This window comes from Diplotaxodon limnothrissa, linkage group LG14, assembly GCF_057381915.1.
Source record: "Diplotaxodon limnothrissa isolate DT_005_m linkage group LG14, D_limnothrissa_male_GT1.1, whole genome shotgun sequence".
Classification (NCBI taxonomy): Eukaryota; Metazoa; Chordata; class Actinopteri; order Cichliformes; family Cichlidae; genus Diplotaxodon; species Diplotaxodon limnothrissa.
In genome coordinates, this window is record NC_140609.1 from 34,008,793 (window position 1) to 34,025,083 (window position 16,291).

General features: G+C 38.7%; 1 protein-coding gene across 4 annotated transcripts in view; it reads left to right on the forward strand.

Moving 5' to 3' along the window:
- mtus2b (microtubule associated tumor suppressor candidate 2b) overlaps positions 1 to 15,275 on the forward strand; it is a 28,763-nt gene extending 13,488 nt beyond the window's left edge. For all 4 annotated transcript variants that reach the window (XM_085371032.1, XM_085371029.1, XM_085371030.1 and 1 more), the window contains exons 7-14: positions 11,695 to 11,761; positions 12,217 to 12,431; positions 12,719 to 12,824; positions 12,910 to 12,983; positions 13,066 to 13,164; positions 13,279 to 13,398; positions 13,685 to 13,785; positions 15,068 to 15,275. In XM_085371032.1, the coding sequence (XP_085227158.1) occupies positions 11,695 to 11,761; positions 12,217 to 12,431; positions 12,719 to 12,824; positions 12,910 to 12,983; positions 13,066 to 13,164; positions 13,279 to 13,398; positions 13,685 to 13,785; positions 15,068 to 15,275 (990 nt within the window). The remainder of the gene's footprint in view (positions 1 to 11,694; positions 11,762 to 12,216; positions 12,432 to 12,718; positions 12,825 to 12,909; positions 12,984 to 13,065; positions 13,165 to 13,278; positions 13,399 to 13,684; positions 13,786 to 15,067) is intronic.
- Positions 15,276 to 16,291: the final 1,016 nt, after the last annotated feature.

Consider the following 16,291-nt stretch of genomic DNA (forward strand, 5'->3'; position numbering starts at 1 on the left):
CCAGCAAAGGACCCCTTAGTAAGCTGTACAGCATAAGTTTTCAATTCACTTTTGTCAGAAAACTTCACAGTATGAGAAGTTACAGCACAGTTTCTCCAAACGTGTGGTTCTTTTTCAGCCAGCGTGCTTTTAGAGCATCTACATTAGCTCATGTAGTAAAAGTACAATCAGTAAGTGTACTTTAACATTTGAGATTCCGAGTCACTCTTGCTTAGATCATGTGAACTATATCATGAACCTTTTTTTGTATAATGCATCAAACGTGTTCAAATCAGTTTATTTTCAATTTATTTTAACTAATCTAGAGACAAGCAACTCCTTTTTAGCTTCTGTTATGTATTTACCTCTCACACCTTAATCTAGATGTTAGTGTTCTCAGAGTTAACATGTCTCATGTTGCCATGTTGTATTTCTAATACCCAGCCTCAGTGTTCGCCCTGTTGACCCTCAAATCCAAACACCAATGATCTAGATATTCACAACATTCATAAGGAGATTCTTAAGGTCTTAAGTTTTGTTGTTTTTATGTTTTACAAAAAAAAAACTTCACATTTTTTATATTTTTAAACGAAAGTGACATGCAAGGATATTTTTCTTTAGTGATGTTGCTTCAGCAATCTCAAATACTAATTATTCTGGGAATTTTTATGGTCAAACTATGTGATTTTCCAAATGTGTGTGTGTGGAGTAAAATGACCTTGTTCTTATGATGTTGTCACCGTGAATCATTTAGGATTAACAACACAAATTGTATCGATAGCAGAAACAGTCTTATAACTTATAATTCTCACACGTTACCGCTAGTTTTACAAACGCAGTCTTCTTCAGCTCTGTTTATGTAGCTTTTATGAAACTGATTTTCCATAGTACAAGTAGAATTTAATTTTTCTTTGCTCTCCAGTATAAATGCAATAATTTGCAGGCTTTTTACTGAAACTCTCACAATGCAACACTCAATGCTCAGAGCTTCATATATCAACAGCTCTGAAAATATCTTCTTTTTTAAAGTAATGTAGGACAGGATCTCTCACTCTCTGTGTCTCAAAAAAACCCAACTAAACTGGCAATCACCACTAAACAAATGAAAGTAGTTTATGGCTTTTTTATCAGCTGCATTTCTTTCATTTATGTATTGATCCCATTGTTTATTGGTAATGCTTTTAGGTCACTGTTTTAGCATGTCTGCCTCACACTCCATTTAAACAGTTTAACAGATAGTGGGGTCTGGTAAGGAAGTTGGGGGGAAGCAGACAACTCCACAGGAAGAGTCTTTTTGTCTTTTCTCCACTGTAAAAGATAGCAAGGCAGTGTGAAACTTTCTTTGCGGGAAAGACAAAACTGAGAGCCATGCTAGGCTCAGTGAGAGACTCTGCTCACCCTCTGCCCCAGCGATGGCAGTCCCTCACCAAGCTTGATTTCTGTTCTTTGTCTTGATTAAAGAATGTTAGCTACCGCTCATCGCTTGTCTGCAGGCTTTATTAAACGGAAAACTTCCACAACAACCTCTAAACAGTGGTTTATGGCTTTTTGTCACCTGCAACACCATGTAACACTTGGATGTTAGATTCTTTTACCAGTCAGTGTTGTTAGCCCCAACCCCCAGGCTCCAGGTGTCTGAGCTCTAACCCTGGCTGCCAAATGTCCCCCTGAGGCCTTTGTGCCTTTTACCACCAGACTAAGTTTGTAGTCCTATCTACTAATATTATTTTATTTTTTTATTATAGCACAAGTTTCAGTTAGGTTACTACTTTGACTTCCTCAATTTGAGCACATTTCTGACCCGATACTTTATCAAGCTTTTACTCGAGTGTTTTTGACACTAGCAGCTGTACTTCTACTTAAGTGAAAATTGCCTGCAATTTTGCCACCTCAGTTGCCACTTTTCTGGAGTTTGTACACTTTTTATATTGAAACGTTCAACGTTTTACGTGTTATCCTTGATCACAGTTCTAAACAAGTTAACTTTCTTCACTTCAAAGTAACCCAAAAAAAGAAACTATATGTCCAGTTCTCTTTACTCCAAACCTGGTTTAAGGCTATGCTGTTGTTGTGATATGGCCATACAAATAATATTAAGTTTAATTAATCTTAAAAAAAAATGGCTGCTTCATGGCTACCTGTTCAGAGAATTTGCAGACTTTTATGGAAACTGTCACAATGTAACACTCTCACTGTCAAAACATGGTTGATCCATGTTTCTATGAACACTGATTAATATATCAACAGCTCTGAAAATCCTTTTTTTTTTTTTAAGTAAAGCAGAACAGGATCTCTGTATCTCTAAAAATCCCAACAAAACTGGCAATCACCTCTAAACAAATGGAAGTAGTTTATGGATCTTTATCACCTGCAACACCATGTAACACCTAGATGTTAGACTCTTTTACCATCACATTTGCAAGGGTTTATGTGTTATCCTTGATCACAGTTCTAAATAAGTTAACTTTCTTGACATAAAAGTAGCCCAAAGAAGACAAATATATGTCCAGTTCTTTTTTACTCCAAACCTACTGATCGGAAAACATTATGTGATGCTGGAAGTTTTCATCCTATCCATCTGCAAAACAAGTTTACCTGTAAGCCAACACATTAGACGTAAGCAAATTTGTGAAATTCCTGAACAATGTGCTTTGTGGAGTAGCAGTAGTACTAGAACTAGTACTAGTAGTCCTAGTATTCTGCAGCAACCAGGCTTCAAGAGTGATCACTCTTCTGGCTTTCAAATGGTGAAAACATGTCACAGTCTTAACCGCAAATCAGAAATGTTGGTAAATTTAAAAAGGAATTTAAACGTCAGCTTTGACATAGACACAGACTTTATTAATGCCACACTCAGGAAATTCACATGTTACACATGATTTAGCTCACCTGCTAAAACCCCAGAGCAATAACCACATCAGCATCATTAGCCTGAGTGTTGATCCTCCAGGTGAGTGAGTGGAGTTGAGTGTGTGTGTGTGTGTGTGTGTGTGTGTGTGTGTGTGTGTGTGTGAGATCAGAGGTGAAGCTGCTTTCTGCAAAGTCTCATCAACAACATCTTTAGAAACAAACATCAACAACCAGGAAGAGTCTGAAAGCACTAAATATGAAACAGACCATTTACCATACCCAACACTGAGCTCCTGCACAGTCAGATGGAGTGAAACATAATGTCCCAGTGGTGTTCTGTTGGATTTAGCAGGTGAGCGTTGTTGCCAGTCAAAACCTTTTTGGAAACTCTTTACAAGAATCAATGTAATTATTTGTTTTACTTGAATCAAATGTATTGGTTTATATACCTGAAATAAAACTTTTTTTTGGAAACCCGTTACATCAAATAAAACTTTCTTGGAAAAGCATTGCAAGAATCAATCGAGTTATTTGTTTTACCCCATTCAAATCTATTGGTTTCATTACATCAAATTAAATAATTTTGGAAACCCGTTACATCAAATAAAACTTTCTTGGAAAAACTTTACAAGAATCAATGTAATTATTTGTTTTACTTGAATCAAATGTAATGGTTTATATACCTGAAATGGTGACAACATCATAAGAACAAGGTCATTTTACTCCACACACACACATTTGGAAAATCACATAGTTTGACCATAAAAATTCCCAGAATAATTAGTATTTGAGATTGCTGAAGCAACATCACTAAAGAAAAATATCCTTGCATGTCACTTTCGTTTAAAAATATAAAAAATGTGAAGATTTTTTTTTGTAAAACATAAAAACAACAAAACTTAAGACCTTAAGAATCTCCTTATGAATGTTGTGAATATCTAGATCATTGGTGTTTGGATTTGAGGGTCAACAGGGCGAACACTGAGGCTGGGTATTAGAAATACAACATGGCAACATGAGACATGTTAACTCTGAGAACACTAACATCTAGATTAAGGTGTGAGAGGTAAATACATAACAGAAGCTAAAAAGGAGTTGCTTGTCTCTAGATTAGTTAAAATAAATTGAAAATAAACTGATTTGAACACGTTTGATGCATTATACAAAAAAAGGTTCATGATATAGTTCACATGATCTAAGCAAGAGTGACTCGGAATCTCAAATGTTAAAGTACACTTACTGATTGTACTTTTACTACATGAGCTAATGTAGATGCTCTAAAAGCACGCTGGCTGAAAAAGAACCACACGTTTGGAGAAACTGTGCTGTAACTTCTCATACTGTGAAGTTTTCTGACAAAAGTGAATTGAAAACTTATGCTGTACAGCTTACTAAGGGGTCCTTTGCTGGGCCATGTGCAATTACACAAAAGAACAAGTTAAATTTCACCATAACACTGACTGGAGAAAAGCCAAATTGGGATTCTAATTGAGATTACAACTGAAATCAGTGCTGTGATAGTTAGTTTAAGATCACAACCTGATTTAAAACACAGTCTAACATCAACATTCTTGCCCCTGAAAATAGGTCAGGATGGCCGAAAAATGTACTTTAAAAATGAGATTTTCTTTTTGTTTCATTGGAACAGTAAAGTACCATTACAAAGAAATGAGTACACCTTTGTAGATATCACTGATATGGAGTTTTTCATGTTTTACATACAGACTTTCTCATTTAAACCATGGTGACTTAAAAGTTTAGCAGCAAGACACTTGTTTCCTTTGTTCCATCAAACATTTCTTTCAGCCATCTGTGTTTATCAGAGCGATATGTGACTAATTTTTTATTGAATCACCAGAAAGTACACAAATACAAGATTAAATATTTTATTTATTTTATTTATCATACATAATTACACATTGATACAATGAATAAGGTGTCTATAAAAATTACACATGGTGTAAGAAAAACATTATAACATACAAATAAGTGTTTTAAGATAATTTGACATACTTTAAAAGCATAAGAATAAAAGTTTTTTTTTTTTAAAAAATCATGTTCTTTGATGATCACATTACATGTATCACATTTTTTAAAGCATAACGTAGGGTGTTCACAAAAACAGTTTTATGATTACTTTTTCCACAGTGCTTGTATGCCTCTTGCAAAACTATGTACTTATCACCATATGACATAATAACTCACGATTATGCAAGACCAGCCATGAAATGTCCGTCGCTTCATTACAATCATTTGTCCCCGCTGCTGCCCTCAGACCCAGTCTGTGGGGTAAAATTGCTTTTTTGGTGGTTCATAAAAAATATCTCAAAAAGCGATGTTAGTGAGGGGACCAGAAACACTGGGTTGCAGAGCAGTTGGTAAGGACTTGTATATTTCTGGAGAGTCTGCAAAAGCTGTCTTGCTCGTGCTCCTGATTGGATATGTGGAGCCCGGCTCTGATATCTCACTGGTGGCAGCTAAAGGTAGGCATGCCTTGGAGGCGGAGTTGGTCTCGGGCGCAATCTTTCAAACGAGCCTCAAGGCATTTCAGGCAACCTCAGGCCGGAAACAACATCCGGTCACTCGCGGTCAAAATCCACGCAGAGCTGGTGTTTCGCAGGGATCAGGTTAACACATCTGGGTCTAAAAATATAAAGAAAAACAAAAAGAGTTTTAAAACACGCAAACTAGCAAAATATCAAAGGAGCATAACATAACAATAACAAGATGATATGAGATACCCGATGAGGCCATGATAGGTGATGTAGACATGTAATGTATAAACTTTTACGGGAGTTAAAAGTGGAGCTTATATATATTTTAAAGTGTATTGTACGTGGGATAGGCTCCAGCGCACCGCGCGAGCCTGAGAAAAGGATAAGTGGAGGCGAATGGATGGATGGATGGTGTATTGTACCTGTTACAAACCATTGTGATATTTATTTATTTTTTTAAATGAAAGGATTGACAGAATGGTAAAAAGGAAAATGCAAAAATGTAGTTAGAGAGGAAGATTAACACTTACCGAATGATATGCGGATAAGGAAAGAGACGCAAGTTGCTGTTGAAATCGGCCGCTCCCTATGCGAACTCGCAAGCAGTCTGAGCGGTTCCAGTTGTTGATATGGCTGAAGGCAGGGGTCTTCTGGGAGCTCGGGGGTAGTCTTAACCTGAGCGGGAGATCATAAAAATCGGACCTGGAGCGGATTGGCTAACCGGGGTGCGAAGGGAGCGGTGCAATAGTTATGTGATTGGCAGCGGGGCGAAGTAAGGGGGGGAGTTGGTCTCCGGCGCAAATTTCGAACGAGGTAAGCAGCGCATTCGGGAGCAGAGCGGGGAGCGAACAAGCAGGAAAAATTGTGCTCTGCAAGAAGTTGTGGATCGGAGATTAAGAGCGAGGTAGAACTTAGAGTGTGGGTTGAATTTTAGAGCTTGCTAGTAAGAGGGAAGTTTTTGAAGAAAAAAGAGTAAGGAGCTTTCCCAATGTTTTTGGATTATAGCGCTTTTTTTGGGGGGGGGAATAGAGGGGTAGCTAACAAGTTATTCTAGGGTTTTGGAGAAATCGCGGAGAATTTTTTAAAAGGAGTTTTGGCTTTGTTTGGCTGAGCATGAAGGGAGCCGCGGGGCGCTGAATTTGAGAAAAAAGACTAAGGATTTTTTCAGGATTTCCCCTGTTATGGAATATAAGGTTTTGGGAATAGAGGGGATACCCTAACAAGTTATTGTAGGGTTTTGGAGAAAACGCGGAGGGTTTTTTAAGGAGTTTTCCCTGCTTATGTTTCTAAGGAGGGTTAGGGTTAGGGGATCGCGAGTTTTTTCTGAGTATGAGTTTTATTCTAAATCTACAAATGCATATAAATCGAAATAAAGTTTTCCCCCAAGGCATGCAGCATGTGTTTGTGGCCATACTGAACGTTACAAAAGCACAAGTTTAACTAAACAATTTTAATATGGTTTAATACATTTTTAAACACATGAGCACGGAGCCCGAGAGAGCACGGTCCGGAGACACGGGCGCGCCCCCGCGCGCCCAGACACACAGCCTCGGGCGCGCGCGGGCGCGCGCACACACACACACTGACCCGCCACCAGATGGCGTTTTTTGAGCATAAAAAAATAAAAAAAAATTTTAATTGCTTAAAGAAATAAAAGAATGCTATTTTTTGATATATAAGAAACTTTCTAAATAATCAATTATATTTTTATGAATATCATATTTTTATGAATATCATATTTTTATGAATATCATATTTTTATTACTTAATTACTTCCTACTTCCGGAGCTCATGAATAATTTAATTACTTCCGGAGCTCATGAATAATTTATTAGGGGTCATAAATCAATTAGGGGGGTCATAAATCACTCAGTTTGACGAAAGGGGTATAATATCACTCTCTCACACTGTGTTGGAGTCATTTGCACAAACCTGTAGCTTCTGTCTTTTGTTGTCAGGATTGCTTTGTTCACAAAGGGAGCCGCTTGCTTTAACCCTCTTGTGACATCTTTTGAATGACTCTAAAGGCAGCCTCTTTTGATAGTTGGTAGTGAAATGCTGAGGATTTCCAAAGGTGCTTTTTTCTAGTATAAAGAAAGAGAATGCTTTTGGGATGTGTTGTGAGTTTGTATACATGCAAGTATATTGACATGCATTTGATAGGGGGGTGTGGTGTATCTTGTTGTGTCTGTTCTTCTGGTGCTGCTGCTGGATGGGTGACTCGGTGGAATCGAAACACATTTGATATTTAATATTCTTTTTAATCACTCTTGCTTTTCCTGTATGCTGCTCAGATGAGACTGACAGAGTGTTTTCTGTTCTTTCAGTCTCTATTCAGCACTTGGTTTAACCTTTCCTAGTCCTCTGTTTGCATTTAATATATTTGTCAGCCCCACCCGCTGGTGGTGCTCTACAACCAAAGATTAATGAGATTAGAGCTGCCTGTATGGCCTGCCTCTGCTTTTGGTCAGACTGATTGCAAGACAGAATCCCCTCTAAATTTTAACAGTGGATCTTTCCAAGCATTTCCAAGCTATCTACACACATGGGTGCATACTCTGTTTTAGGATGCGTGACAACATGTGCTGATGTGGTTTAATTATGTTGTAATGAGTGCATTGAAGAGGTCACTAGATGGTTAATATTGGGTTAAGCTAGCTGATTTGAAGTGTTTTTGTTTTAATGAGGTATTTGTTCATATAGATATTTTTGCAGGACAGTTTTTATTCAAAGCAGTGTTTTGGTTTCTAATGAAGTGTGTTTGTTCTGTTATGCACATCAGTGTCTGTAGATATGATCTTCCAGCTGAGCATCAGAGCTTATCATTCTCACTGATCATCTCCCTCCCCATCTTCTTTTGCTAAATTTTTTTCTCATACATGCAAAAGACTGTGTGTGTGTGTGTGTGTGTGTGTGTGTGTGTGTGTGTGTGTGTGTGTGTGTGTGTGTGTGTGTGTGTTGTTCCCTTCCATCCGTGTGAATGTGATACGGGGCGTGTTGGTGGGGGTTTAAAAGGAAGGCAGGCAGAGCTGGGCTGGGGCCGGCAGTCTTTGTTCCAGCAGGGATAAATGATGGTCACGTACCAGGAAACGAGGTGAGGCTTTGGTCTTTCCATCTCTCCTCCCCTCTCTTTCCCTCCCCCTCTGTCTCCCTTACTGTTTCTTTCTGGAACTCGCATCTGTCACTGCTGCCTCCCGAGCCGGCTAAGGGATGCTGCTGCTATCTGCTAGCCTAGTATGGGCCAATGCTGCTGTAGGCTCCATTTCTTCCGTCTGTTCTGTCTCGACCAAACGGTAAAGTCAGTCAGTCTTCTGCAGGCAGCGAGCTTGTTTGAGCACCGAGGATTCCTCTATGTATATGTGGCTGTTCGCAAGTGTTTAGTGTTTGGGGGGGTCTATTTATATGATGATTATGTTCACTTGTTTGCTAGAGACAGAGCCTGATAGACAATGTAAAGCTGTGTATGATTATGCTGAGTCAAAGCAGGCTTGTCTTTCACACTGAGCATGCTTCTTTCATTTTATAACAGTTTGCAGGGACATACAATATAAAATGCCATTGCTACTGTGCTGTATGCTGATTTTTCTTTTTTTGGTGTTTTCATTGCATCCTTTTTATATCCCTACTGGTTAACTGGGTTTATTATATGTTATTATATATTATATATACATACATATATATTATAGTTTCCTGTGTGTTAACTATGCACTCTTCTGCTTGGGACAAAGTCTAAATAAAAAAACAGCTGCACACTGAAAGCTGTTTGTGGTACCACTAATTAGATCAACTAACTTAGTAATATTTTGTACTCTAGTGAAATTATTGTAATAATAAGTTGATTTATTAGATTAAAGTAATACAGACTGAAAAAATTAATTAATACAGACATTAATAATAAACAAAACTATAGACAATTTGTTTAGGCTTCTCTAATTTGAGAACTTGGTTCTTTTTTTCCTCTTCTATATGAGTGGAAACAGGATATTGTTCATATCTGAACTTTTTGAGGGGTTTTGATTCATTATGATGGTCACTTTCTATATTTGATGATTAATAAAGGAGTTTGTAAAAATAGCAAAACAGTGTAACTGATAAAGAAAACCATCGTGATGGGCATCCTACAGATGGATTATATGAAGATCATATGGGGAAATTAGAATGCATGTCACATAACTCCCCAGAGATTTGAATTGGATGTCTTGTGGGCAGGACCGTGGATCGATGGGTAGGAGCAGAGGTGGAGCTAAAGCGTATGAAATGAAAAAGCTGCTGACCCTCCTGAGGTCACTGCAGAGACTTCTTGATGACTTCATGTTCCCAGTAAAACCTCTTAGAGGGTGACATCATGACTGCTGTGGCATACTGTTTACTGTTTCATACATTTTTCACCTGCCTCTCTCCTTTTCGTTGTATCTCCTGTGTCCCCCCCCCCCACCTCCTTTTTTTAAAGTCTTCTGCAGTCATTTCACATTCTGGAGAGAAAACACATGTATCACACATAGCCTGTGCAAGTGCTGTATGGTATAACTTGCTTAATTATTTAGCGTTAACCTCCTAAGACCCGAACTCTTCCACAGCATGCGTTTTTAATTTCTCTTTGATATTTGGGCATATTGGGGCCCGATGAATGTAAAAACAAAGAATTACCAGATTTATTTTTTTTACCTGATTTTTGTTTGTAAGAAAAATGAGAGCCACAAATGAGGATATTCTTTTAAATTTTTTATAGAATAGTAGCTGTATAATGTCCTCGTAAGTGGATTTTAGGCCCTTGTAGAGCAAAATTGAGTATTTTGGTCTAAATAACCCAAAATGTGATGTCCACATATGTGGACGCCAGGTCCTAGGAGGTTAAAGCTTAATTAGAAGCAGAAATGTGAGAAAGAAAGGCCTGGTAAAAATAAATAAATAAATCAGCCTAATGTTAACTTTTCCTTCATATGAGCTGTTGTACCATTGCATATCAATTCATACATTAACTTCATTTTTTTGTTCTTTATCCCCCTAAGACCAAAGCTCTTTTTTGGGATGCATTTTTAATTTCTCCAAGCTATTGGTGAACAGTATAAGATTTTTCTTTTTCTTTTTTGGCTGCTCCCTTTAAGGGATCATCTGCCTCTAATCCTATCCCTAGCATTGTCTTCAGTCACACCAACCCTCTGTGTGTCCTCCTTGACTACATCCATGAATCTTCTCTGTGGTCTTTCTCTTTTCCTGCTACCTGGCAGCTCCATTGTCAACATCTTTTGTCCAGTATAGCCACCATCCCTCTTCTGCACATGTCCAAAGCATCTCAGCCTTACTTCTCTAACTTTGTCTTCAGTGGGACCTGATATAAACTAAGACTCTTCTTTAAACGGAAAGTTGTTACTTTGTTACATAGTTATTACTTTCTGATTTTATTTCTGAAAAAAACTACAACAAAAGTATATCTTTATATAACGAAATGTGTTTATTTTAAACCATAACACTATACAAGAAACTGTGCTTAACAAAGTACAAAACGCTGTTGAGCAAAACAAAGTATAAGGTTCTAAAGTCTCCTGTCACTGGCTGAAGTTTCTCCTTCCTGATAAAAGAAGCTAGTTTCAGGAGAACTGTTTTCAATATGTAATATACTGACATTCTGGTTCTATGTATATAGAAAATAATAACCATATTTTTTTTATGATTGAAGATATATTTTAGAAAATGTTATCACAGTTCCTTATGTCTTTGCTCTACCCACGTATGAGCAACAGACACCCCACTTTAGACAGTGAAATTTCTCGTCTTTAGTCTGATGTGTCGTGGCATATTTTAAGCCAGTGATAGTAAATAGAAGTAGTTGGTTATGGATTTGTTACAATGTAAAATGCATACTGTTTTTTATTTATTTGTATTTATTTATTTATTTTACAACTCTGAGACGTAGCAAAAATATGCACGTCATTATCTAAGATCCCTAAATGCTGTTTTCCACACGACACATCACATCGGTGAAGTCCTAATATCCAGTAGCACTGCACTGACGCGTCCTGTTACTCTGTGTTCTTGAGTGCAATATCTACATGAAACGGTTGAGTAAATTATCTTGCATCATTTGCTGAAAGAAAAACAAATCTTCCAAAAGGGCAAATTTTTAACACATCCACATTTGATTCACCCGAGCTTCACAGCATAACAAACTGTAGTGAAATTGGTGGGAGCCGGTTTAAAAACCCGACCTGTTAGCATTGTTTGTCATGCTCTCTTACAGCCACCATTAGCATCTATGACAAAGATCTTGCATTATTAGAATTACATGCTTGATTTTTGCTGCTGCACTGACAAGAAACACCTAAATCCATTTGCACTGTCTAGAGATGTATGTCGCTGTGTGTCTTTTCAGAGTGAGAGTGCCATTGTGAAGGAGAGGGAACTGTCCCTGGAGCTTGCCAGAATCCGTGATGAAGTGGGTAAGTGGAATACGGCGTTACAGTTATGGCACCACAGGGAGGAGAGAAGGCAGTGAGTCACTCATCGCTTGCAACCCATGATGTATTACCGAGTGTTTGACCACATGGCCCATGGGAATTCACTTTGCAGACAGCAGTCTAGATTTAGTCTTAGACTGAACGTTAAGGTGTGTCTGGTCAATAAAGTAAAAAAACAACAACAACAACAAAAAAACTCCTATGTTGACACAGTTCAAGTCACACTTTAGAACAGACTTGTAATACAATTAAAAATATATTAAGAATTTTATAGATTTACCCTTCTTACTTTTAAAACTACCCTTGTTACATATAACACCAGAAGAGTGAAAAAAATAAAGAAAAACCAAGACTGTGTGGAGTCGAAATGACTTGCCTGTCTTTTTAGGATGTTTTTTTCTTTTGTCTGTGTCTCTTCTATTCTGTCTCTATTCTAGCTGTCAGTGTTGCACACTGGGAGCAGTTGCAGCAGGAGAAGGAGGAACTGGAGCGTCGTTTTGAGTCTGAGCTGCAGGGATTGCGGGCTCAACAGCAGAAGGAGCTGGGAGCGCTGGAGGAGCGGCTGAAAGCACAGCACGTGGATGAGACGAATAGTCTGCAGGCGCTGCAGCGAGCTGAGCTGGAAGAGCTACACTTCAAACAGCAGGAGCAGGTCTGTGCTAGGCAGCCTGGATATGAACTGCCATGTTTATCTAAATCTCATATGAGAAGTGAGAGTGCAATTTAACTAAAAACACGAGTTTATCTAAAAGACAAAAGTAAATCGCAGCGGTTATTTTTATCTATGAATTTTTTAAAATTTATAAAATATTAACAGAAACATTTATTAAAGAGAAACAAAAATGGGAGAAAATAGTGTGTTGCATGGTGTTCATATATACGCATGTATGTGAACAGCGGGTAGCACTGATGAGTTATTTTTGTAATTGTTGCCTGCAGCTTGAGGAGATGAGTCAGAACCATGAGGCGTCCTTGATGGAGATGGAGACGGCTCACAATGATACACTGGCCACTCTGCAAGAGGAGCATGCCAGGACTGTGAAGAGTAAGCACCCATTTAAAACCTGTTGCCACCCTGCGCTGAATCACTGCAAGTCAAGAAACATGATGGTGTGTGTTTCTCGTGTCAGATTTGAAGATGGCCCATGAACAACAGAGGAAGTCTTTGGAAGAAGAGTTTGAAAAGATCAGACTGTCACTGCAGGTTAACAGTTCTCCTTAAAAATTCATAATATGACCTAGTTAATAGTTTAAGTCACTAACAGTTTAATATCCATGGTCATCAGGATCAGGTGGACACACTGACATTTCAGAACCGTAGTCTCAGAGATCGAGCAAAACGATTTGAAGAAGCTCTCCGCAAAAGCACAGATGAGCAGATCGTGGTAAGAGCTTCACGATACACTGCTTACTGCTGATGTGACAGTAGCAACATTAACAGCATAAAACTTGTTGATTGGTTTTACAGCTTAGTGGTGTTTTTTAATGCTTTTTAAAAGGATGCTTTGGCTCCCTATAAACACATTGAGGAGGACCTGAAGAGCCTCAAAGAAGTTCTGGAGATGAAAAATCAACAAATCCATCAGCAGGAGCTGAAGATTTCAGAACTGGAGAAAATAGTAGGTTTCAAGTTTTTACCAGAGAACATCTGGAGTATGTTGCAAAATATCCAGTGCATTAAAACTTATTTTAAGTTGGTATGATTCATGGCAGCTTGCTGAGATTTATGAATGATTTCATTAGTTGTCAAGTGTATCGTTACTGCAGCCTTCCCATTTACCTCCCATCTACTTTCATTAGCGCTAATGTTTCCTTTGTAAACCCAAATCATTTAGCCTGCACCACTGTTTCACTCGTTCCACAAGTATTTTAGTGTGGTGTACTGTGTTACCTGTGTTTTTTGAGCAGGCTGCAAAGAATGTGTTCCTGGAGGAGAAACTACAAGTGTTACAACAGCAGAATGAGGACCTGAAGGAACAAATAGACAAGAATCTCGCTGTGTCCAGGTCAGAGAAAATCCATACATGTGCTGATTAAAGTTCCAACCACGAGATGTAACTGTGCTTGGTGCTTTCTTGTCTTAGAAGTGTTGCAGTTTTCTGGATACGTCATCTATGTTATACAGAATATTTTTGTTTATAGAGGTCAGTTAATCCATCCATCCATCCATTCTCATCCGCTTATCCTTTTCAAGGTCGCAGGGGGACTGTAGCCTATCCCAGCGGTGTTAGGGCGAGAGGCAGGGTACACCTTGGACAGGTCGTCAGTCTGTCGCAGGGCTAACACATAGACACAGACAAGCATTCACACCTATGGGCAATTTAGTTTCCAATTAACCTATCCCCACTAATTGCATGTCTTCTGACTGTAGGAGGAAGCACCCAGAGAGAACCCACGCGAACACGGAGAAAACATGCAAACTCTACACATAATTAATGTTTAGAAACATTTACAATAATGAAACCCATAATTCTGAATGCAGAAATTCAATACTTTATAGAACCACCACTGGTAACTTGGAATAATTGTTTTGTGCATAATATTATCAGTCTCTTGCATCATTTAGATAATCACAGCACACAGTGTTAACACTGGGTGATCCTATCTTAAGAGAGCATAAACGAATGCTGGTGAAGCTCAGTAAACTGATGCAACAGAAAAGGGATAATTCACCTAAATGATGTGATTTAGATGGGCCATTCCTTGACTGGATTCTGTGTTAACACTGAATCAAGCAGTGGCCCAACACTGGAACACCTTGACTCTTTTCTTTTTCAGCCATTCTGTTGCAGATTTGCTGCTGTGCTTGGGATCATTGTCCTGTTGCCTGACTCAATTTTGATAAAGCTTGTTTGGCTGTCAGACAGATGGTATAAGAGGAGCTCACGGTCAACTCAATGATAGCAAGGTGCCTGGGTCATGTGGTTAGAAAAATAAGCAGATATCGTCGCTCCACCACCGTCTTTGACACTTGATAGGAGGCATTGATGCTATGCTGTTATCCTGTGTTTGGTTTTCATCAAACATGGTGCTGTGCATTATGACCAGAGGACATTGTTCCAGAAGTACTTTTGAAAAGTTTGTTCAGATGGATTTTTGCAAAGTTGAACTGTGCTGCCATACATTTTTTTTAGAGAAAAGGTTTTCTCCTGACAGTTGTTCCAAACAAGCCATACTTGTTCAGTCTTTTTCTCCTTGTGTTGTGATGAACTTTAACAGTTAACGTGCAAAAATCAGTAAGAAAAAAAAAAGTGACCACACAACGTGACCTTTTCCTTGTCACTTTAGGCAACTCTCTGAAGAGAATGCTAATCTGCAAGTGAACGTGGAGAAGGAGAGCAATGAGAAGAAGCGCCTTAGTCGCACCAATGAGGAGCTGCTGTGGCGCCTACAGACCGGAGAGCTGAGTCCTCACATGTCCCCCAGCTCCTCCCCTATCCATCGGCCACCCTCTGGACCAGGCTCTCCTGCCCGTCCACACTCGTATCACCAGTGATGCTCTTCTGGAAGTTCTCGTCACCAAAAGCTTTTAGCTGGAATCAGAAGGCCTCATTTGTTTTAAACCTCTTGGGTGAATGTTTCTCTCAATCAGAAGAGGGATGGATGTTACACTATATAAACACAAATAGGTCTGTTTGTTGGGAAAATCCACTTGCCTATGTGATTTAAAGTTTGAACCCCACTGACCTAACCAATTGTACTGTTAATCACACCTGTTACTAAAAGAAGGAATTCTCTGCCCTCAGATTTTCCTACTCCACACGAACGCAACACACAGCAGATGCACTGAAAAACTCCCACAGATTGTAGATTGATTGGAGAGCAGAATGAAAATCACGGTGCCTCATTTCCATGTTTTCGCCTACATCTCCATCTTCTCATCCAGCGCTCAGGATGATGGATGTACAAGACATAATGATAATCAAAAGTGCAACAACAAACACAAAAAGCGCCTTTTGCCATCCATTCTCTCCCACCAGCAGCATCCACCAGGACAAGGAAAATTCTTTTTGTGAGTAAAATCACAAAACTACCTACAGTATTACTCTCAATGTTCAGATTCTTCTCTGGGGCTTATTATCCTTTTCATCCTGAAATATTGTAGGAGTTTATGAGTGAATATCAAGCCGTTTAACCTCAATCCATCCATGCTACTTTAACTTGCATATTAGCATTGACCTGAAATGTGTGGCTACAACAACAACCCAACTTGTATCTTCTGAACTGCCAACACAGTCAACAGTTTTCCTGACCATACTTTGTAAAATCTGTACATGTATTGCTCTCTTTAAAGCATGATCTGTCTTCCAGTTATAATTAACTATATTTTAGGATTGCCTACAGTGTGATGAAGTGGCACGGAAGGGCAGTGGAGCATCGCGATTTAAAAGGAATTTCTTATTAACTTGAACAGGATTCATTAAAGGTAAAACATTGCGTTATACATTTCACACTAGGTGAGTTGATGCCCTTCACACCCTTCAGATGAATTAATATAATTGACTGCTCAAA